Source organism: Mastacembelus armatus, chromosome 4, assembly GCF_900324485.2.
Source record: "Mastacembelus armatus chromosome 4, fMasArm1.2, whole genome shotgun sequence".
In the NCBI taxonomy this organism is placed as follows: Eukaryota; Metazoa; Chordata; class Actinopteri; order Synbranchiformes; family Mastacembelidae; genus Mastacembelus; species Mastacembelus armatus.
In genome coordinates, this window is record NC_046636.1 from 1179758 (window position 1) to 1201119 (window position 21362).

The window sequence follows — 21362 nt, forward strand, 5'->3', positions numbered from 1 at the left end:
ATATATATATATATATATATATATATATATATATATATATATATATATATATATATATGTATCTTTCATATATCAATGAAAGATCCAGGAATAGCAGGTAATAAAACCAGAATTAGTTTATTTATTAAACAGTTGCTTTGAAAATATTTACACAAAAACAATGTGACTCTATATTTTATGTCATGATGACAGTAAATTACAGTAATCACATTGTTGGAATACTAACATGATTTGTTGTTGTTGTTGTTGTGACTTGTAGTGAATTTATTGCTCATGTTTTGATCTGGTATTGGTTGTCGGGACGTTAAAGAGCTGCCTGGTGTGTTGTGTCTTCAGGTGTAAGAAGCTCTGGTTCTTTCATCATCTTATCTGGAAACACAGTCAGAGTCAACAGTAATAATAATAATCAGGATTATTTATCCATGTCAGCGCTCAGTTCATATCTGTAGTTCAGGGTTTTGGCTCCATCTCTTCCTGAAATCCAAACCAGAGTAAAGACAGAACAGCCCTGTGCTGATTTTGTTTGTGTGTTCTCTGGAAAACGCTCAGTCCCACCTGCATGTTGACTTATTGTGATTTCCATATCACCCCAGTCCTGTTGTTTCAGCAGGTTTATCTGTGGCTTCAGTGTCCAGCCCTGAATTATTCCCGGTTCGTGGCCCTGTGACCAAGTTCCACATCTCAAAGTCACCAAATCAAGTGAGTGAAGCTCCGTGTTCATTTATCATCTTTCCTGTTTTTGGCTCATGCGGTTTAATATTGTATCTGAGAGAAATGGATCAGTGTGTGATTAATGGGCCTCACTTTATGGAAGTTAGAGCTGAGCCCAGACCGGGCCTGTCAGGCTCAGCCTTTAATAAACAGTTGGTTTAGATTTAGGGGTGAAATGCAGTCACACACTTTATGTTGCAGTTCAGTAACACAACAGCGTCTCCTAAAACATTTTGTTTCAATGCTGCAGAAACAACAGTTGGCATCAAGTGCATAAACTCTGCAAACACTCAGGGTGTTTATCTCCGTTACACATCTTGTTCACATTTAAACACATGCATGAAACATGGACTTTTATTTATGACATTATTCTCTTAATTATGACCCTTCAGTTTCGTCTTATCTGCTCAGAATTACAGATTTTCTGTATTTTGTTTGGAAAATTGATTGTCAGTGTAATAGTCAGCATTTGGTTTAGTCAGTGTTCTTTGAGAAATGCTGTCACATGCCACAGGTTGTAAAAATGCTAAAACTCATTTATTCAGTTAATATATTCAAGCTTAAATGTTTAACAGAGACTGAAGAAGATGTGAGATGTAGTTCGAATCCCTAGACCTCCTGCCTGCCCTGAAACATGGCTCCTTCTCTGCAGTTTGAAGCCATGTCAGCAGCCGTGAGTCTGCAGAGCACGGTGCACACACCAACTGCAGCGAGAAAAGGACTAACGCTCCCAAACTGGATGTTTGTGCTGCAGGGTGGACTCTGGGCCGTGTCGGTGCCCTGCAGACTGTGTCCCGGCTCAGAGACCGAGCAGCTGTGACTCTGGGCTGGGTCGGTCTGCAGCAGTTGTTCCCAGAGACTGAGATGATCCCGAGGTCTTTGTTCATGACTCTGCTTTGAGAGTGAGTGATATTTTTATATGAATGCTGTCATTATTGGGATGTTTCTGATTTTTATGAATTACCCTTCACTGTCATGTTTGTGTTTTTGTCTGAAACGTCTGTTGTTTCTATAATTGATTGGACTCAAGCTCTGAGTTCATGTTTCATTCATTACAGTCCAACTTTGCTGATACAATAACAGCAAAGATTCTGATGATCTTTTATATCCGCTCTTTGTTGTGAAGTTTACAAAGCTTTTTTTATTTATCCCTTCTGCTTTTATTTGGCCATAAACATCCACTCACAAAAAGCTTTTCTGAGAAATGACAGACTTGTTTCTGAGTCCACGCCAGCTTTGATTTTAGTCTTTAGAGTTTTAGCACCAGTTCGTGCACAGACTCTTCCTGCGAACGTCAGCTCTGCAGGATGGCGTTTCGCTCTCCGAGATGTTTGGACGTTTCCATTCGCCACAGACAAACTGTAGCAGCCGGAGCAAACAGGCACTTTCACATGGATCTTGGAATAAAGAGCAGAGGCCCTGGAGGAGAAGACTGAGAGTCTGAGACGTGGGGAGGCCTTTTTTTTCCTTCTTCTTCTTCTTCTTTTTTTTTTGCCCTAGCTGGCACCGGAATGGACTTGTAGGCAGGAAAAGAGAATCTGGGGGGAAAACTAATGATGAAAAAGTCTACTCTATCCCTGCGCCTTCATTAAATACATGGAAAGAACCAGAGAGCCACATCTGGATTCAATCCGCGTCCCTTTGATGGCATCAAGTGTTCTTTTCCCAGATCGGGGGGCTGGAAGCTATGGGATGTCTATGGCAGCTCAGATCCCAGAGTCGACTCCTACCATCTCCCAGCCCCCCATCACCTCCACTATCCAGCTCCTTCCAGTCCTCCACCCCCACCACCTCTGCAGCTCAGTTCAGTGCCAGCAGTTTGGTGGAAAGGGACAGTTCAGACTTCTGTACTTTCATTTTGAGGGACTTTCTACTTTCTGTGCGTTTGAATTCACAGAGAAATATGTGCTCCAAAAATATGGCACAAAACATTTCAAACATGCTCTAGGCAGAGGTGTCACAAAGCTGAACTTAGAATTTCTGCTGATCTGAAACCATGAAAATTCCCCCAAATCCCAGAAAGTCCCAGACTGGGACTTTCCAGCAGTTCCTCAGTTTTAGGGATTTTTGCTTCCCTGTCAGTTTGACTCAAACTAAAACCAATTGTTCACTTTCTCTACCACCACCTGCCAAGTCTCACCAGCTCAGATGAAGCCAGGATTGTTCTGATTGGCTGATTTTTGGTAAAGCACCTGAGAATCACACACATTGGCCGGTTACGCTAATTTCACCATCACAGACCTGCAAGGTGCAGTTGAACAGTTTCATTTTGCAGAAGAATCTAAATCATTTACAGACTGAACAGCAGAAGGTGTTTAACAGGTCAGCTCAAAGTTGTTAAGGCAAACTTCTTACCAAGCTGCTGCATATTTACATCTTCCCGTTTAGCTCTGGTTTTGGTCTCCACCTCCTCCTGAGGAAAACATGTTCCTTTAGCTGCTTAATGTTCAGCAGTGCGTCTGAAATGGCGTTTGGTGCTGGGTGGGAGTTCACGGTGGGTTTATCAGAGTCCGATACTTGAAAACTGCAGCTGCTGGAAACACTTTTGCAGCAAGACAAGGAGCTAAAACAGGCTAAAAGGTTCTGTAAAGGTTCTGTAAAGGTTCTGTAAAGCTGCAGAGAATATGTGTGTGAACTGAGCGTCTGTGTCTGTGCACCCACAACATCAGGGTCCATTAACAAGTTAACATGACCCGTTTAATTCAGATGTGCCTTCCTGTTGTTTCATGATTAGTCACCTTAAGCAGCACCTCCATGCTTCCAGATGAAGCTTTTTTAAATCACTTGGTGTGATGATGCTACAAGAATCAGCGTGAACAATTATTTCCACAGTAAAAAGACATTTTGCTGATACAGTGACTCGTAACTGGCACATCTGGGGGCTCTAAACAGCTGCTTTGTTTGTTTACATTCACTGTTTCCGAGGCTGTTTCGGATTCAGCTGAGTCCAGGGCTGCTCTTTTCCTGTTCGGAGCTCTTGAGGACAGAAGGACTGGTGGCAGACCACAGGGCAGTTAGACCGGGTTCGTCTCCCTGCAGCCCCTCACCCACATTCATAGGCTGAAGGTTTTCCAGTCTGCGCAGGGTGTTGGTGGTGCTGATGGTGCTGATGGTGGTGTTTGGCTGATGGGTGGGGGGGTGTCAAACGTCAGACACAGTATAAAGGCTTTGCCACGTAATTACGGGACTCCTATTAAGAGTTAGTGTCCGCCCTCACAGGGGCCGCAAACACACACACAACACACAACACACAGAGACAGAGACAGAGGGAGAGAGAGAGAGAGAGAGAGAGAGAGAGAGAGCGAGAGAGAGAGAGAGAGAGAGAGAGAGAGAGAGAGAGAGAGAGCGAGCCTGAAGGCGCGGCGATAACGTCCTGCCTCCCTCGCTGCCGCTGAGCGAGCTTTGCGCACACACGGAGCTTTGCGCATCTGGTCGTCATCAGCAGCAGCAGCTCTTCCTGCTCAGATGTGACTCAGCCAGAGTGGGAAGAGAGCTCTTCTTCTTCTTCTCCTTCTCCTTCTTCTTCTTCTTCTCGGGACTTCTCTAATCTCTGTGAATGTCGCTGTGAGGCAGCGCAGGACCCAGAGAAGAAGACACCTCTTCTGGCGATCGTGTTTCCCGCTGACGCGCAGCGCTGGATGGATTGGCTCTAGGGTTTTCTCTTTCAGGAAAACTTTGCTGAAGTTTGTTCGAGCCTCCGCGGCTCATCTGGATGTGAACAGACCCGCTCTCTGCTCGGAAGAGCCGAGGTTCCCTCCGCCTGCGTTGAGGAGACGCTGCTTTGTGCGTTCTGCATGCACGGATCTACTTCGCTCGCTTGTTTTTCTTCTCCTTCTCCTAATTACCGCTCCGCTTTTCCCGCTGTTGCCCACTTGCGTCATGACTTCTAGCTATGCGCATGTAATGGACAGGCAAGCTACAATATCCAACCGCCTGGAGAGCCCGATCACGTCTAACCTGGACAACCTTCAAGCCAAAAAGAACTTCTCGGTCAGCCACCTGTTGGATCTGGAAGAAGCCGGGGAAATGGTCGGGACCCAGGCGGAAGAGAGCGTCGGGGAGGCGGGGAGGAGTATGCTGGAGTCCCCAGGGCTGACCAGCGGGAGCGACACGACCCAGCAGGAGAGTAAGTGAAAAGCAGATGAGCACAGGCTGGGACTGAGCAGAAACCAGTCCTCACCCCGCTGTTAACACAGTGAAATCAGTCTCTGGGGTGATTTAGCTCCCCTGTGGAAAGAAACACGTCATTATGCTGGAAAATAGTCGATTTTCACACAGACGTAGCTCGAGCTCATTTATTTTCATTATGTTCTGGCGCGTGTCTGCGCGCAGGGCGCATGAATGGAGCCGTGCAGAAAGCAGCGCGCACGGAAGGAATCCGCAGTGCATCATGTGTGACGGCCATTAATTTAGCCTTAACACTTTGATGTCAGTGAGCTCTGGAGATGTTGGTGGACACGGCCAGTGAAGCAGCCTGACGAGTCAGACCCGGGGCTCATAAATCTCTTCCTCATGACTGTTGACCCAAATGAGGCCACGGGTTTGGATCGCAGCGGTTTGTCTGTCAGACTAAAAACGAAACGGTTCGAACATATTTAGAGGGTGAGTCAGACGATGTCTGCTCACACTGCGGTGATTAGTTCTTATTAATCACCCGGTAATGACAGAAGCCACTTCGCTCACTGCTCGGAGCCGAGTGTGAAGGCTGGAGAGGCGGGTCCTGGTGTCTGAGCTGCCGCTGACAATCCGGCCTCAAACCCAGACCCGATGTTTCCGACTTTACTGTGTTAAAATGCGGAGCAGACTAAAATGTGGATACACCCCGGTGAAAGCGAGGAAACCCGCCGCTCGTCCTCTCCGGCGCTCCATTGAGAGAGTAAATAAACGCTCCCTCCCTCCTCCTCCTCCTCTGAGCGCACAGGGCCATCTGTGGAGGCCGACAGAGACGTTAGAGGCTTTAATGAGTGTTATTGTTATTTTTTAAGGCGAAAAATGGCGCCGGCTGTGAGAAATAGGCGAGCGGAAGTGGCCCGGTCACGTCGTTAATTCACGCTTATTTTGGGCCTGTCAAACACTCTCAGAATATCTGGGCCGAACCATTTGTCTTCATTACCGCGCGTGTCTTCGCTCCAACAATTAGGGAATCGAATAACAAGTGAGCGGATCTGAAACACAGCACAAGGAATCAGAAAACAAATGTTGGTTTGATGAGTCCTGGCTCTTCGTCGTTGCGGGGCCAGATTAAGGCGAGATCCAGCCTGAAATCCTCGCTAATTACACGCTCAGTGTTTTACTGCTCCGCTTTAGGGGCAGACACATCCACGGGCCTGTTTCAGCTCCACAAATGGGCCTTTTTATTCCACATTACAAAACCTCCACCTTATCCTCGGACAGGACGAGGTCACCTCAATTAACTTCCACTGATTTCTGCTAATGAGCTCAGTCTAATGACGCGTTGGCCGCAGGAGGATGAGGATGATGAGGATGATGATTTGCTGGTTTAAATGACGCCCAGGCTTTAATTAAAAGTTTCTGAGCCAAACCGCCGCTGTCTCCACTGTCAAAGGAAACTCAGCGCGGTTTGAACAGGATTTAGACGCTTTTCTCTCACTGCAGAAAAATGACAGAAAATATCTGGAAACGGAACGAAACACAAATTATTCCAATATTTAAAATGATTTTTAAACGTGTTTTAATAGAATTAAAAAAAATCATTAGCAGAGTAAATAATTTGTCAAACCACAGTTTCTCAGTTTTAAATAATAAAACCATTTAAATAAAATATTCAGTAGCTCTACTATTATTATCTGATAGAATTATTATTATTATGAATATATTTATTTTATTGTAAAATTTATTTCAGCAGGTAAATTGTAACTAATTTTAATCACATTCAATAACCGACTCCGTGTGATTTTAATATTTATCTCCGCTCCTCTGACGGTGCTCAAACCAAACTAACCCCGTGTTGCTGCTGCTGCTGCTGCTGCTGTGTCGCACCGGTGAATAATTTGACCTCGGCCTGTAAAACTGCTGCTTTCGCCGGTTTGACATCAGGTCTACGGCCGCACTTCACCGCGTCCCACGCATCATCCCGCATCATCCCGCATTATCCCGCATTATCCGGGTGAAACAGCAAACTGACGCGTCACAGCAACAAAGTCAGAGGGAACCAGATGGGAAAATAGTATTTTGGGTGATAAAATGCGTCCCCATCAACCTCTAATTGCAGAATGTAATATATTTACCACAGCTCACTGTAAAGTCAGTCTAACTCGGCGCAGAGGCCACAGGCACTTTAGCCAAATATTTATTTTCTAAAAATGGCTTTATATTTATTAAATCTGTGTTTAGCACATTTCATTCTCTCCAATCTACCGACAGTCAACAGGCTCAGTTTTAGCATTTTGTTGTAAATTCATACTTTACCTCAAAAATGTTCAGTGAAAACATTTGTGATTGTGACTTTTTGCTAGTTTATTCTGCTGGTTTTCAGCCTGGGGGGTCAGGGCCCCCACAGACTGGCGGTGATGTGAATCTGACAGGTCACAGGATGATTAACTGGACTGTGCAGAAAAAATTCTTCTCCACAAAACTTTTTTTTTTTTTTTACCCTGAACATAATGATTGATTTTCACAATGTCGCCGGGCAGAAAACAGAGCAACACAAAACATGTGTGAACCCACACGAGGAGAAAAGAGAGAATCAAATGTGGCTTTTTCTTTATTTTTTTTGTGAAGTCTGGACTTTTCTGAAACAATCTGTTAAACGGTGTAAAATCCTCAGCAGGGTCTGGTACCTGAACACATCAGACATTTTATATATTTACACGTTAAGGCGCAGTGGCCTGAGAGTGTTTTTAACTTCACAACCAAAACTACCTTTACCTGCACATTTAAGAAAATCACTAAGGTTAAAGGTCAGAATATTGTTTACTGCTCCTGGACATTACTAAGGTTCACAGCTGTGACGGTTTCCAATCTGTGGCTCTGGATCTCCACATGGGCCCTGAGATAAATGTGAAGGTTCCCACTTTTCAGCCAAATGATTTTAGTGTCCAATTTCTCTACTTTTTGCTTTTTATCCGGTCAAAAACTGAATGTGTTTTATTGTTCAGGCCTGTAAAAATTAGAATTTCTTTTATTTGTAAAGTGCCAAGTCACAATCCATCTAATGAAACTGTGAGAAGCTGCTGTTTGGTCAAACTGTTCCAAAGCTGAAGTTAAACAGAAGAAAAGCAGGTGTCGCTCTGTGTTACAGGGTCACAAGGCCAAAAGCTGGAAACAAGGATTAATTTTATCAGATAAAAAAGCCGAGTTTACCTTTAGTTTAGTTTTGTCCTGATGGGCCGAGTCTGCAGGGGGACGTCTGGGTCATTAGAAAACCTGGTGCTGACACACTGCAGCATCTTCTGCAAAGCATGAAAACCATAAATGATCAATTTAAAGCCACATTGAGAATAAAACCTAAAGCTGACAGGACGTTTATATCCAGGGCTTTGAACGCTGACCATGTAATCTCATGTGTCACCTCGTCCAGTTCGGCCTGGATCGTTTCTCCTTTAATTTCATGTCAGGTCTCCAACAAAGGACAAAACACACTTCCAAAATAAAATTCTCACACATACACACAAAACTTTAACAGTATTAAAAGTACAGTTTTTCCTACGTATGAGAAGTTACTCAGTGTAAATAATGTTCGGGCCTTCTGGTCACATCCTCCTCTGTGTGCAGGGTAAATGATCTAAAACCTGAGGAACACAGGCTGACTGAATGAAATATTGCAGCATCAATAATAATCAAACAATACAAGTCTTACTTTGAAAATTTGACTTAAAACATTTAAGGAATCAATAATTTTCACATGAATATTTATATTTTACAGAATATTTTATGTTGTCACCAGCTCACCATTGGCTTTGACTAAATACTAAGGAGGTTCATTCTAGTTGGTATGAACTTTAATTTAAATAACCCGTTAAATAAAACGCCACTAGTCGCACTATGTAAAAAAGACTTAAATAAATTCAGACTATTGGTGCCCTGTTCTCAATGAGCAGCAGTATTTTTGCAGTTAGAGTTACAGTGTGTGTGTGTGTGTGTGTTTCTGGAGAGAAAAGATTTTAACCCAACAACATTAGTTCGTTCAAAAAACAAAACAAAACATAAGACCGATGTGAAACAACTGAAAGTACGACAGTTGCCTGAGGACACAGGAAAGTCCAGTGTCTCCCAAAGTGTCACAGTTTAGTTTAGTAGCCGCAAACCTGAATGTAGGTGTGTGTAGCTGCAGGCTGTGTGTGTGTGTGTGTGTAGCTACAGGCTGTGTGTGTGTAGCTATAGGCTGTGCATGTGTGTGTATAGCTGCAGGCTATATGTGTGTGTAGCTACGGGTAGGCTGTGTGTGTGTAGCTGCAGGCTGTGTGTGTGTGTAGCTGCAGGCTGTGTGTGTGTCTGTTTGCATGTAGCTGCAGGCTGCGTGTGTGTGTAGCTACGGGTAGGCTGTGTGTGTGTAGCTGCAGGCTGTGTGTGTGTGTAGCTGCAGGCTGTGTGTGTGTCTGTTTGCATGTAGCTACAGGCTGTGTGTGTGTAGCTATAGGCTGTGCATGTGTGTGTATAGCTGCAGGCTATATGTGTGTGTAGCTAAGGGTAGGCTGTGTGTGTGTAGCTGCAGGCTGTGTGTGTGTGTGTAGCTACAGGCTGTGTGTGTGTAGCTATAGGCTGTGCATGTGTGTGTATAGCTGCAGGCTATATGTGTGTGTAGCTACGGGTAGGCTGTGTGTGTGTGTAGCTGCAGGCTGTATGTGTAGCTGTAGGCTGTGTGTGTGTGTGTGTGTGTGTAGCTGCAGGCTATGAGTGTGTAGCTGCAGGCTGCGTGTGTGTAGCTGTAGGCTATGAGTGTGTAGCTGCAGGCTGTGTGTGTGTGTAGCTGCGTGTGTGTGTAGCTGTAGGCTGTGTGTGTGTAGCTGCAGGCTGTGTGTGTGTAGCTGTAGGCTATGATTGTGTAGCTGTAGGCTGCGTGTGTGTGTAGCTGCAGGCTGTGTGTGTGTAGCTGTAGGCTATGATTGTGTAGCTGTAGGCTGCGTGTGTGTGTAGCTGCAGGCTGTGTGTGTGTAGCTGTAGGCTATGAGTGTGTAGCTGTAGGCTATGAGTGTGTAGCTGTAGGCTATGAGTGTGTAGCTGTAGGCTATGATTGTGTAGCTGTAGGCTGCGTGTGTGTGTAGCTGCAGGCTGTGTGTGTGTAGCTGTAGGCTATGAGTGTGTAGCTGTAGGCTGCGTGTGTGTAGCTGTAGGCTATGAGTGTGTAGCTGTAGGCTATGAGTGTGTAGCTGTAGGCTGCGTGTGTGTGTAGCTGCAGGCTGTGTGTGTGTAGCTGTAGGCTATGAGTGTGTAGCTGTAGGCTGTGTGTGTGTAGCTGCAGGCTATGAGTGTGTAGCTGCAGGCTGTATGTGTGTGTAGCTGCGTGTGTGTGTAGCTGTAGGCTGTGTGTGTGTAGCTGCAGGCTGTGTGTGTGTAGCTGTAGGCTATGATTGTGTAGCTGTAGGCTGCGTGTGTGTGTAGCTGCAGGCTGTGTGTGTGTAGCTGTAGGCTATGAGTGTGTAGCTGTAGGCTGCGTGTGTGTAGCTGTAGGCTATGAGTGTGTAGCTGTAGGCTATGAGTGTGTAGCTGTAGGCTGCGTGTGTGTGTAGCTGCAGGCTGTGTGTGTGTAGCTGTAGGCTATGAGTGTGTAGCTGTAGGCTGTGTGTGTGTGTAGCTGTAGGCTATGAGTGTGTAGCTGTAGGCTATGAGTGTGTAGCTGTAGGCTGTGTGTGTGTGTAGCTGCAGGCTATGAGTGTGTAGCTGTAGGCTGCGTGTGTGTGTAGCTGTAGGCTGCGTGTGTGTGTAGCTGCAGGCTGCGTGTGTGTGTAGCTGTAGGCTATGAGTGTGTAGCTGCAGGCTATGAGTGTGTAGCTGTAGGCTATGAGTGTGTAGCTGCAGGCTGCGTGTGTGTGTAGCTGCAGGCTGTTTGTGTGTAGCTGTGTGTGTGTGTGTGTAGCTGCAGGCTGTGTGTGTGTGTTGTGGTCCTGGTGCAGCCTCAGGGCAGCGGCGCTGATCCGGCTGAGCTGGGTGTCTCTGTGTAGGTGACATGTTGATCTGTGCCGGGGGGCTGCAGTTTGTTTGTGTGTTCACTTGTGTGTTTGTTTGTTAGTCGGCTCTGGGCCAAGGAGGAAGTGGTTTGTGTCGGTGCGATCAGCATCGGTCCAGCCCTCACAGATACGAAGGAGGTGGGTGGGATTTGATTTGTGCCGCTCACAACGTTCAGCAGCTCCGTCCTTCCTCTCCTGCAAAAAACATCTTAATATTTAACTTTTGTAAATTTACCGTTTTCATGTTTTCAGGCTGTGACCACCAGCAGGTTTTTGTCTGGGTGAAGCGAGTCTTTGACATGGGACAGTTTTTGCACATTTTCTGACGTGAATGAATCTGGCAGGTTTAATGTGGTGCCCTGGTGCCTGTTTGCCTCAGTGCTCACAGGCAGAGGAGAGGGTCCCAGTCCTCGCTGCAGTTTTCACTTTGATTCTGTGCTTCCTGTCTCTGTGGGTATTTTGATGCATATTCCACGTTCAGACCAAACATTTCTTAACTTTTCCTCCTGATTGTGCAGTTTTAGCTTTAAATTGACAGTTTTCACCTCTTTTTACTTTTAGATAGAAAAAGTACATTTTACAGAAGTACCAGGGTCTTGTAGTAATGGTAGTAGTAGTCTGTAGTAGTAATAGTACTCAGTAGCAGCTGTCGGTCGGAGCAGGCTGAACATGGCGGGGTCATGTTTGGTAAAAAGGTCAGATATTTCTGTCAGATAAACAAAATGTCAGCAGCCTCGTGTGTTTTTGACTCTCAGTCTAGAGACCAGTCTGCAGCAGAGTAGCTGAAACTAAAAAGGCTGTTTCCTAAACTGTGGATTCATAACAACGATATATCATGTCATGTGACATCTTTTCTTTTCAGTGCTTCTTACTTTAAAAAACTCACTCTACTCTAAAATCCTCCTGTAGTCGCGTCTGTAGCTAAAGCTGAAGCAGCTGTGGCAGAGCTGAAGGTTCCCGCCTTATCGTTTCTTCTTCTCTGTAGATGAACAGATGAACACGGAGGAGAAGAAGAAGAGGAAGCAGCGCAGGAACAGGACCACCTTCAACAGCAGCCAGCTCCAGGCCCTGGAGAGAGTCTTTGAACGGACACACTACCCCGACGCCTTCGTCAGAGAGGACCTCGCTCGCCGGGTCAACCTCACCGAGGCCAGAGTCCAGGTAGGGTCCTGGTCCTGCCGTCTGATGTTTCTTTCACACGTTCGCAGAGTTTTATTTTGACGCAGTTTCCTCTGGCAGCGGTGATTATCAGAAAGGTTCAGCTTTGAGAAACCGTAAAACTGTCCAGATTGTGAAGTCTGTGCAGTCTGTGCAGTCATGCAGCAGGAAGAGGCCTGTGGGCGTTACACCTCGAGCCTCTCACACAAACAGATCTCTGTAAGCACACAGACACAGAAACTTCAAACTTCTGGAAGATTTGACCGACCTGTGGGGCCTTCTCAGGAATGTCTGACTGAACTCAGGCTTTTTAAAGATTCATTAACTGTGTTGTTTGTTTAATCAACACAGGGCAGCAGAAACAGGCTTTTATTGGACGGAGGTTTTATACGACACCGAAGGAGCTGCAGTCCCAAAACAGACCGAACAGCAGGGAGTCCAGTTTCTCTGCAGCTTCTCGTCATCTGTTAGCTCTTACACTAATAGATTTACTTAATAATCCTACTTAGCGGCTAGTTCTTATCAGGGGCCATTAGCGTGTTTAGATTTCTCATTATGCACTTTCAAAAGAACTGATAAGAACTTGTCAGCCCTCACAAAGGCCTTCTGTCATATTTGCAAATAATCAGTGATGGCTCGGAGTCTGTGAGCAGTTTGAGAGCTCCCCAGAGGACTGGATGTGATCAGCAAAGTGGATGTAATGATTCTAATTTCCTCAGCAGTTTACAGATCAGTGATAAAGTGCAAATGTGCAGCACATGAGGGCGGCAGTGGAACAGGAGCTAAATATGACGATGCAGTTGGCTAAATGAATGTCACACGTCCAGACGCGATCAGTCAACGGCAGAACGTCAGCTCAGCGTCAGGAAACTGACCTTTAACCCCAACTAGCGGCTCACAAGTGAAGCAAATTCATTGCACAAAGACTAAAATAACAAATGTAATAGTGTCTTGGATCATAAAAATCTGTTTTTGTCATGAACGCCCTCCTCTGCTGCTTCATGATTTGTTTAAAATGTATTAAAATTGTTGGAGCGTCTCAGTGTTTGGACATAACTCCAGTCTCTGTTTCCGTCGCTCACAAGGACAGAAAAGAAACTGTTACCTGGAAATGTGAATATTAAGGGATTATTTTCCAAACACATACATGAATTATCTCTTGAGTCCTGTCTGCAGAACGTTCCCTCAGTCTGTGCACATCTCACCACGGGGCAGCGTGACTGCAGCCTGACAGACCAAACCCAGGGCAGAATGAGATCTGCATGTTTATGCTCTAAGAGCTTCTCTTGTGCCAAAGAGATTTAAAGATTTACTGCAACTGCAGCTGTAAACACGTTGGGACTGGACATGTCGCTGCTGTCAGCGGTGTAGAGGAGTATCTGGACAAAAACTGAACTGTGAGCTTGTTTTCTCTGCAGCAACTGTTGTTGTAAATGCAGGTCTTAGCTTGACGTGTTTTCTGCATGTGTGACACAAACTATAAGGACATCCAGTGCAGCGTCTGCAGATCAAGAAGTTCTCTCTGCATTTTTCTGCCCTCTCTTTAATCAGCGCGGGGTTAGGCTTAGTTGAAAGTATTTGCGCTGTGGGCAGAGTGAGAGGGGAAAGAGGAAATAGTGATGTTGGAGGGAGAAGAACAAGCACATCTGTGATTAATGTGTAGCAGAGAGCGATGCAGAAATCCTTTGATAAAAGAGACTTTGTGCTCATTCCTGAGGCTGTGCGTCAGCGGGCTCCTAATAATGGATTTGATTTCACAGAGAGGAACATTAGCACTCCCCCCCCCCCCCAGAGTCACATCTTGATCTGTTTGGGGGGGTGGTCTGTCCTGAGGGGAGGGGGCTGGACGGTGGGACGGTGGGTGCTTCAGGTCGGTCAGGTTGTCTTTGTTTGTTCTACACAGAGCAGGTGGTGACGTCCGACTGGTCTCACGTCAGAACGAAATAAAAGTCACCACCATCAGTGTGTTGTTCTTCTGTCAGTTCTGTTTATGTGACTGTCAGTACTGCTGTTAATAAAACAGCTAATATTAGGAGTTACTGGGAGGATTAAAGAAATCAAAACCTTTGATAACTTTAGATAAATATTGATTATTGTTATGGGGAAAACTATTGGAAACAAAATCAGCCAAACATTTAATAGATGCTGCTGGAAATAAATTATATAGTTTATTACCAATAAAAACCAACATCTGTCAGGTTGAATGTCAAATACTAAACAGTCTCCTGGAATAAGCTCAAAACTCAAAAGTCCAGTTTCCATCATTTCTGTATATTTTATCCACATCTCATGGTCCGACTCTTCTCATTTCCCTTTCATCTGTCGACAGGTTTTTAGATAGACAGCCTCACTTTTACTCTCAGAATCACCTCCTACACTTCACAGAGCTAAATTCTCCCTGTAACAGAAATATTCAAACCAGGCTTCATATTGTTTTTATGGCACTGTCATTTAATTCACCAGGAACCGTCCTAATAATTTCAGACATTCAGCCTGAACATTCAGCCTGAACATTCAGCCTGAACATTCAGCCTGAACAATCAGCCTGAACATTCAGCCTGAACATTCAGCCTGAACATTCAGCCTGAACATTCAGCCTGAACATTCAGCCTGAACAATCAGCCTGAACAATCAGCCTGAACAATCAGCCTGAACATTCAGCCTGAACATTCAGCCTGAACAATCAGCCTGAACATTCAGCCTGAACATTCAGCCTGAACATTCAGCCTGAACATTCAGCCTGAACAATCAGCCTGAATGTTCAGCCTGAACAATCAGCCTGAACAATCAGCCTGAACAATCAGCCTGAACATTCAGCCTGAACATTCAGCCTGAACATTCAGCCTGAACATTCAGCCTGAACAATCAGCCTGAACATTCAGCCTGAACATTCAGCCTGAACATTCAGCCTGAACAATCAGCCTGAACATTCAGCCTGAACATTCAGCCTGGCATGTTGGTGCTTTGGAGTGTGTTTCTATCAGATTCGTGTATGTGAAGGTGTTGGCTCTCACAGTCCTGAGCAGGTGAAATGAACAGGAAGTGACATCATTCATCTTGTTCCAGGTTTGGTTTCAGAACAGGAGAGCTAAGTTCCGCAGGAACGAGCGCGCCATGCTGGCCAGCAAAAACGCCTCGCTGCTCAAGTCCTACTCAGGAGACGTGACAGCGGTGGAGCAGCCGATCGTACCGCGCCCTGCACCGCGCCCTAATGACTACCTGTCCTGGGGCAGCGCTGCCCCCTACAGGTAGGAGTCTCCTCTGTCTTCTGATTGTGACACATTAACGCACAATGTGCTGCTGCTTTACTGCCACTCTCACACTAATGTGTACTAAAATACTGTGCAACACGTGCACACTCAGTCTGGTATGGGAGAAGGCTGAGGGTCAGGGACATCCTCAGGTGGATCTAGTGCACAGCAAACACTGCTGACCTGCTGCAGTGCAAGAAGCAGAACCCAAGTCCCTTTTCTCACATGTACACGACTAAAGTAAGAAATCACACGAGTGTCTCCAGCAGAAAGAAGCACGAACTGATGCCACAATAACCACATGTTAACACCATAGTAACACACACACACACACACACATACACTGCTCTGTTATTGTTTCATTTCCTTCTTCCACCTGCACATTCTCCTCATAGCTCCTCTGACTGTCTTCATCTCCTCTGATCCACCGCAGCTCAGACTGAATGACAAACTGCAGCTCAGCCTCATGTTGGATTCAACAGGGACGGTGCACGGCGTAACACACGTTGAAGATGTGATCATATAAAACACTGTTACACTTCCTGTTCTCAGCAAAAGGCCACGTGATAAACACAATAATATATGAGGCTGTTGCAAAGATGCAAATATTCATCCGACACATGTCGTCCTGAGTGAGCAGGACAATAGAAGCACAAATGTTTCTTCTGTCAGCCTGATGCTTCATCTGCCCATTTTGTCCAGGAAGTCTTAAACACTCATTAGTGACAACACTACACTAAGGAACAAATGTGGATTCATCCACCGCTGAAAATAGTCCCTAACCAATGACGTGTGCCTCCTGTGTGTTTGCTGAAAGTTACAGTGAGCAGCTATTTTTGGAGCTAACTGGTTTAAAAATGAAACCAGATATTTGTGACGCACAGACACAGAAACACACCAGACTGATTCTCCAGGTCACGGCTCAGTCCGGCCTAAGCTCAGGTACAGGTGTAGTCTCCTCAGTTCAAACCAGCTGACCTGAGGTCGTGTTGCAGTTTGTTCAGGCAGAGACAACAATGAGCTGGTTTCCTGAATCCAGATTTGCATCAGATCAAACTGGGGAACTGAGCTGCTGTAGATCGGCGGGTCCTTCTAAACAAACTGGTCTCTGGACTGGTCTTCTCTTCTCTCTGTTGAGCTGATCTCACGTTGAGGCTGGCCTGTGCTGCAGCCTCCACTGACACCTTTTTCCATAACTGCTTGTTTTGTTTTGCACAATTTTCCAACTTTTCATCCCAGTGCATCTCCGACTCCCTCTGCATGGTAAACTTTGACCATTTCTAAGATAAATCGACCTGTTGTCCAGTGAAATCCCCGAAAGGCTCAACTTCTTATCTATAAAACAACCTTGTTGCAGTTTGCTGCCACAGAGACTTTCACACAACCTCAGCATAAACCTCAGTATTTGGATTTTGGAAACATTAGGCCATCCTGCATTCGTTTTCCCACAGAATATTTTGTCGCTGATGCAGGGTAATTGTGCATGAACAGAATCCCTCAGAGAAACAGCTGTAAGCAGTTTACATGGCTAAAAACTGTTACTTGTAAAAAGAGTATTTGTCTACTGTCGTATCACAGTATTTTCTGCTTGTGTTGGCCTAACCGTTACAACAACAAGCGCTTGGTGCCAAAAAGCCATGTCAAATTATCACTGTGCACTACAGTGAATTACAGTTTACGGTTTCACGCTTCCCAGCGCTGTAGTATTACAGTACTGGCCTGTAATTTCACTGATTGTTGCTGTGGTTGGGAACAGAAAAATTCACTAATGCTTTGAAATACGTTCACAGTCACTCAGGAATTAGGAAGTCAGTATTTCATGTTTGATATATCATATGCAGTCTTTCACAGATGATAAACCGTAGTACGCTGCGTTTCTGAAATATTGTGTGTGTCTGAGTCCGACTTCAGAGTAACTGCTGCGTCCACACGGGACAAAGTGTGTGACGGTGACAACAAATGTTCTTGTGTAAGTTGAAATGATCACTCCAAACTTTGAGCATGTTGTGGCAGCATCATTTGATCAGGTTTGATTTGAAAACACTCCACTGTTCTGTTTTACTCCACATACAGCACTTCAGTCCTGCTCATATCTAACTCCAGGCTAATTGTGTTGAATCAAAACAGGCCTTTCGTCGCCAGCTCTCCCATCGCTCCCCTCTGTCAGCGTGAGTGGGGCGGAGCCTGTGACCCTCCTGACGAGGTGATAATGTGAAAACAAACCGTATTAAATCCACCGCTGACCCCTGTGACCCCACACTGCTACACTACACCAGATAATGAACAGTACGCACACAGGCTGGGCTCTACTGGGCAGCATTTTTGGTGACTCTGGTTACACTGGGCATGATTTATGGTAATCCTTCATTGTGAAACTTGGTATAAAATGTCAGAGCGTGCAGCCGCGGCTCAGCCTCACTGGGAGCCTTTGGCTGGGGAGACAATGCGAACACTTCACTGTGTTCGATTTTTAAGCTGGTACCACAGAAAATGCTGCCCTCAGAGAACAAGTAGGCTTCCTCTATACTGCATCCACTTCTGCTCCTGTTGTTAAAGGATCAAACTGCTGTTTTCACACATTTTACCACACTTGCTGCTTTCTAAGGCCTTTCTTCTAAGCAGGTTGTGATTTGTTGTCTTTAAAGGGCTGTAGCAGTGTTTTTGCATGTGTGCTGCAGAGTTACTGACTTCCTGTGACTAATAACGGTGCTTTAACCATGTTTAAGATGTCAAATCCATCATTCAGCGTCATGTCTGCTTTAATGTTTGTTAGTGTTCTGTGAATTGATCTCTGCTCACCACAATAATCCAACAGTGTTTAGCACTTTGCACAGAAAACAGCTGATCCACAGGCTTTTAGAGCAACAACAACAAAAGTCACTCAGGACAGGATAAGAAAGAAAAGGCTAATTGTGAGGACAAGATGTGTTTTAGGTTTAATCTGCAGGAGAAGAAGAAAAGGCAGCGGCCTGTACTATATATATGAAATAAATCCTAAAACAGAAGCAACTTCAGGTTATTGTGAAGGTTTATTTATTGACTCTGGAATTAGCAGCTTGACACAGTCCAGTCCATCTCAGGGTTACAGGGTTAGTTTGACAATAAGCTGACGTCTGTCCGTAATGCATTCTGGGACTGGCCGTTCCCAAAGATTAAATTGAAAGAAAGAAAATTCAAATTTGTCACAGGCGTTTCATTAGCAGACGACCACTGTCCTGGCTCACGTATCCTCCTTGACAAATTTAGCAAAGAGAGTGGTTTTTAGCAGGATTGTGGATCCTGTCCAAAGAATATTGTTTAACAAAACCAAACCATGTGGATAAGAGTTGTTTTCATCCACGAACCACAGCTACGCCCGATAACAGTAACATGCAGGTAGACGTGCCTGGAGACGAGGTGACATCCAGTCAATGTTCCTGTGGGCTCTTCTGTTTTCCTGAGGGTCTTAGGGTCAGATTTAGTTTCAATCACATGACCAGTGACTCCACAGCTGCAGCTCCTGCTGAGCGTTAGCCTGCTGTTAGCCACCGGTGTGTAACCTTTTCTTCTCCCCCCCCCCCCCCCCCTTGTCTCTCAGCGCCATGGCCACCTACCCGCCCACCTGCTCCAACACCAACACGTCCCAGGGAATGAACATGGCCAACAGCATCGCCAACCTGCGGCTCAAAGCCAAAGAGTACAGCTTGAACCAGGTGCCCACGGTCAACTGAGAGGAGGAGCAGCCGGGGGCCCGCACAGGAGGTGGGGGGGGCCCTGTGTGCCACTGGACCCCCGTCTCTGAGATGAGTATCATCTCGCATAATCTGGATTGTTAAGTGTCCTGTCCTCTGTGGAGCAGTGATGGCGCACTCCTACACCTATACGCAAAATGAAGAAGTGATGGCAGGATTTGCCTTTTTTTATTCTCCTGAGCGTCACTGAACTCGTGTTTGTACAAAAAGACATCCAGCCTGGATGCTGTAGCTGAAGATCTGCATAGTTTTCCATCTGTAGCTGGGACTGAAATGGAGGGCGAGTTCTCAAAGATCTTGTTTTGTTTTAACCAGAGATCCCGTTCACCACGGAGACTCATGTATGGACTACATGGACTTGTCCCGTCGTCCTGCGGTGTCGGATAAAATCACACACTAAAACTGGGATCGACAACTTTTTTTTTTTTTTTCCCCCTTTTAAAATCATCAACGAACTGACAAGGACTTCCTCTGACCTTTGCAATTTTTATAAAAGATAGTTTTGTTTTTTCACATTACTTTCCATGTTATACCACTGACAACATTTTTGATGCATTTCGATTTTTATGTAATAGTCCAGTATAAAGGAGAGGCTAATGTAATTCTGAATCCACAACCAGTAGATTCTCTTAATTTCCTACAATATGCTTTATTTGTAACAGAATAAAAACTTGTATATTAATAAAAATGCATTTCAAGCAATGCAGTGGCACAGTGTCCAATTCCCCCAGATCTTAGAAAACAGACCTTTTCCAGTTTTTGAGTATTTTTCCAACTGTGTCCTCAAACCAACTCATGGTTGAAAGATTATCGTAACACAACATGTATGATTGCTATAAGGCAGCGTGGCTTAGACTCTGTTTCAAAGCCTGTCAGAAATCAGTATGTTCATAGCTGAGGCCTTTTGGAAAGCAAAGCGATCTTGCACGGCCCATAAAAGTGAGATTTACAACTCGAGAACAGATTCTCTTCAGACAAAACCTCAAACTGTTCCTGCTTTGTGTGTTTTCTTTTTCCTGATCACCACAACCTGAAATTTCCATCTTAAAAACTGGATATTTATGAGCAGGGAAATCCTCTCCTTAATATGCTGGGCCCCTGGGCCTCGTTTAACTTTGTGGCTGTCATACAAGGTGTTTCTTCTCCGTGGTCCCTCGTAACCTTCGCCGTCAACGGACACATGTCGACCGTCGTCCCCGCACGACGCACACGGGTCGTAAAAGTGGGGTCATTTGAAACCGCATTTGAGGACTAGTACGAACTCTTCTAAGAATGCTAGTTTATTGTTCGCAACTAAACACATGCCCAAAGAAGGTGGTTTCTTTGTCATAGACCAAACTCCATTCACAAAATGTTAGATTTAATTTTGCTTTGACAGTGACAGACATCATGTGCATTTTGAAAGAGTTTCTGCAGCACATTTTGGATTCCTGCAGTCGTCTGCTAAATTCATCATAAAAGCAACTTCAGGAAAATCCAGGAAATTTAAGTCTTTAATGGTTTAATAGTTGTAGTTCATTGCTTCTGCTCTTCAGCTTCCATCATCAGTGTGTCAGTGTCCTGTCTTAGTTTTCCTTGCTGTGAGGGACATATGACACATATGATGTGAAGATTTTTTTATCTTATGTTTGCAGACTCAGATTTTACATTCAAAATCTAATAGGCCATAAATTATTCCAACTGCTCCATAAAAGCTTTGCAGCAGCTGCTGTTGTTGCCTGATGAAAGTCAGTTTCAGACATTTTTTATTGAAATGAGTCTGAGAATGTTTCTCACTTGTGACCCTTCAGCTGTTTGAGAGCAGGAAACCTTTTCATCATTTCATTATCTCCAGTTTGGACAGTTTTACTGCGATGAATTAGGTTATTCTCAGCGTAGGACTTTTACTTGTAAGGGAGCGTTTTCGACTTGTGGCTCTGCCATATTTAATTGAGTCAAAGCTTTAAGGACCTTTTCAGCCTGTTGAAACGGTTGGTGGTGATATTGACGTGGTTTGCTGAGAACTGAGGGTTTTTCCTGCCTTCTATGCCACATTAAAAAAGGATGTTTGTGTTTTCTTTAGGCCATTTTATTTTCTGCTGTTGGCTGTTTTCCTGATCACTGATCCCTGACTGTGGTATGTCCAGTGTCAGACCCCTGTACCCCCCTCCCCTGCCAGGCGCCCGGTCTCACCTTTCACGGCCACAGCCTGGGCTGACCTGAAGTGATTCCAGATGTGGAGATCTCTCTGACCCCCCTCCCCATCACCACCCTTCACCCTCCTCCTCCTCCTCGTCCTCCCCCTGCCTTAGCGCCCCCAGGCCCAGGCCAGCCACTCCATCAGGGCTGACAGCGTCCCCTCGGACAGCGTCTCTCCTCGCCTTTTGACATACAAGGCAGCTCCC

At 45.2% G+C, this 21362-nt stretch overlaps 1 protein-coding gene across 3 annotated transcripts; it reads left to right on the forward strand.

Annotated features, from left to right (window-relative positions):
- Positions 1–1404: 1404 nt before the first annotated feature.
- Positions 1405–19609, forward strand: prrx1b (paired related homeobox 1b). Of its 3 annotated transcripts, none has more exons than XM_026323766.2 (5): positions 1405–1613; positions 11824–11999; positions 15063–15244; positions 17375–17450; positions 18825–19609. In XM_026323766.2, exons 2-5 carry the CDS (start codon positions 11832–11834, stop codon positions 19026–19028), a joined length of 630 nt encoding a protein of 209 aa, XP_026179551.1. In that variant the 5' UTR covers positions 1405–1613; positions 11824–11831; the 3' UTR covers positions 19029–19609. The 3 variants fall into 3 exon arrangements, with proteins under 3 accessions (XP_026179551.1, XP_026179549.1, XP_026179550.1); XM_026323764.2 differs by lacking the exon at positions 1405–1613 and adding an exon at positions 4125–4837 and having other exon boundaries at positions 18825–19607; XM_026323765.2 differs by lacking the exons at positions 1405–1613; positions 17375–17450 and adding an exon at positions 4125–4837 and having other exon boundaries at positions 18825–19605.
- The last annotated feature ends 1753 nt before the right edge of the window (positions 19610–21362 follow it).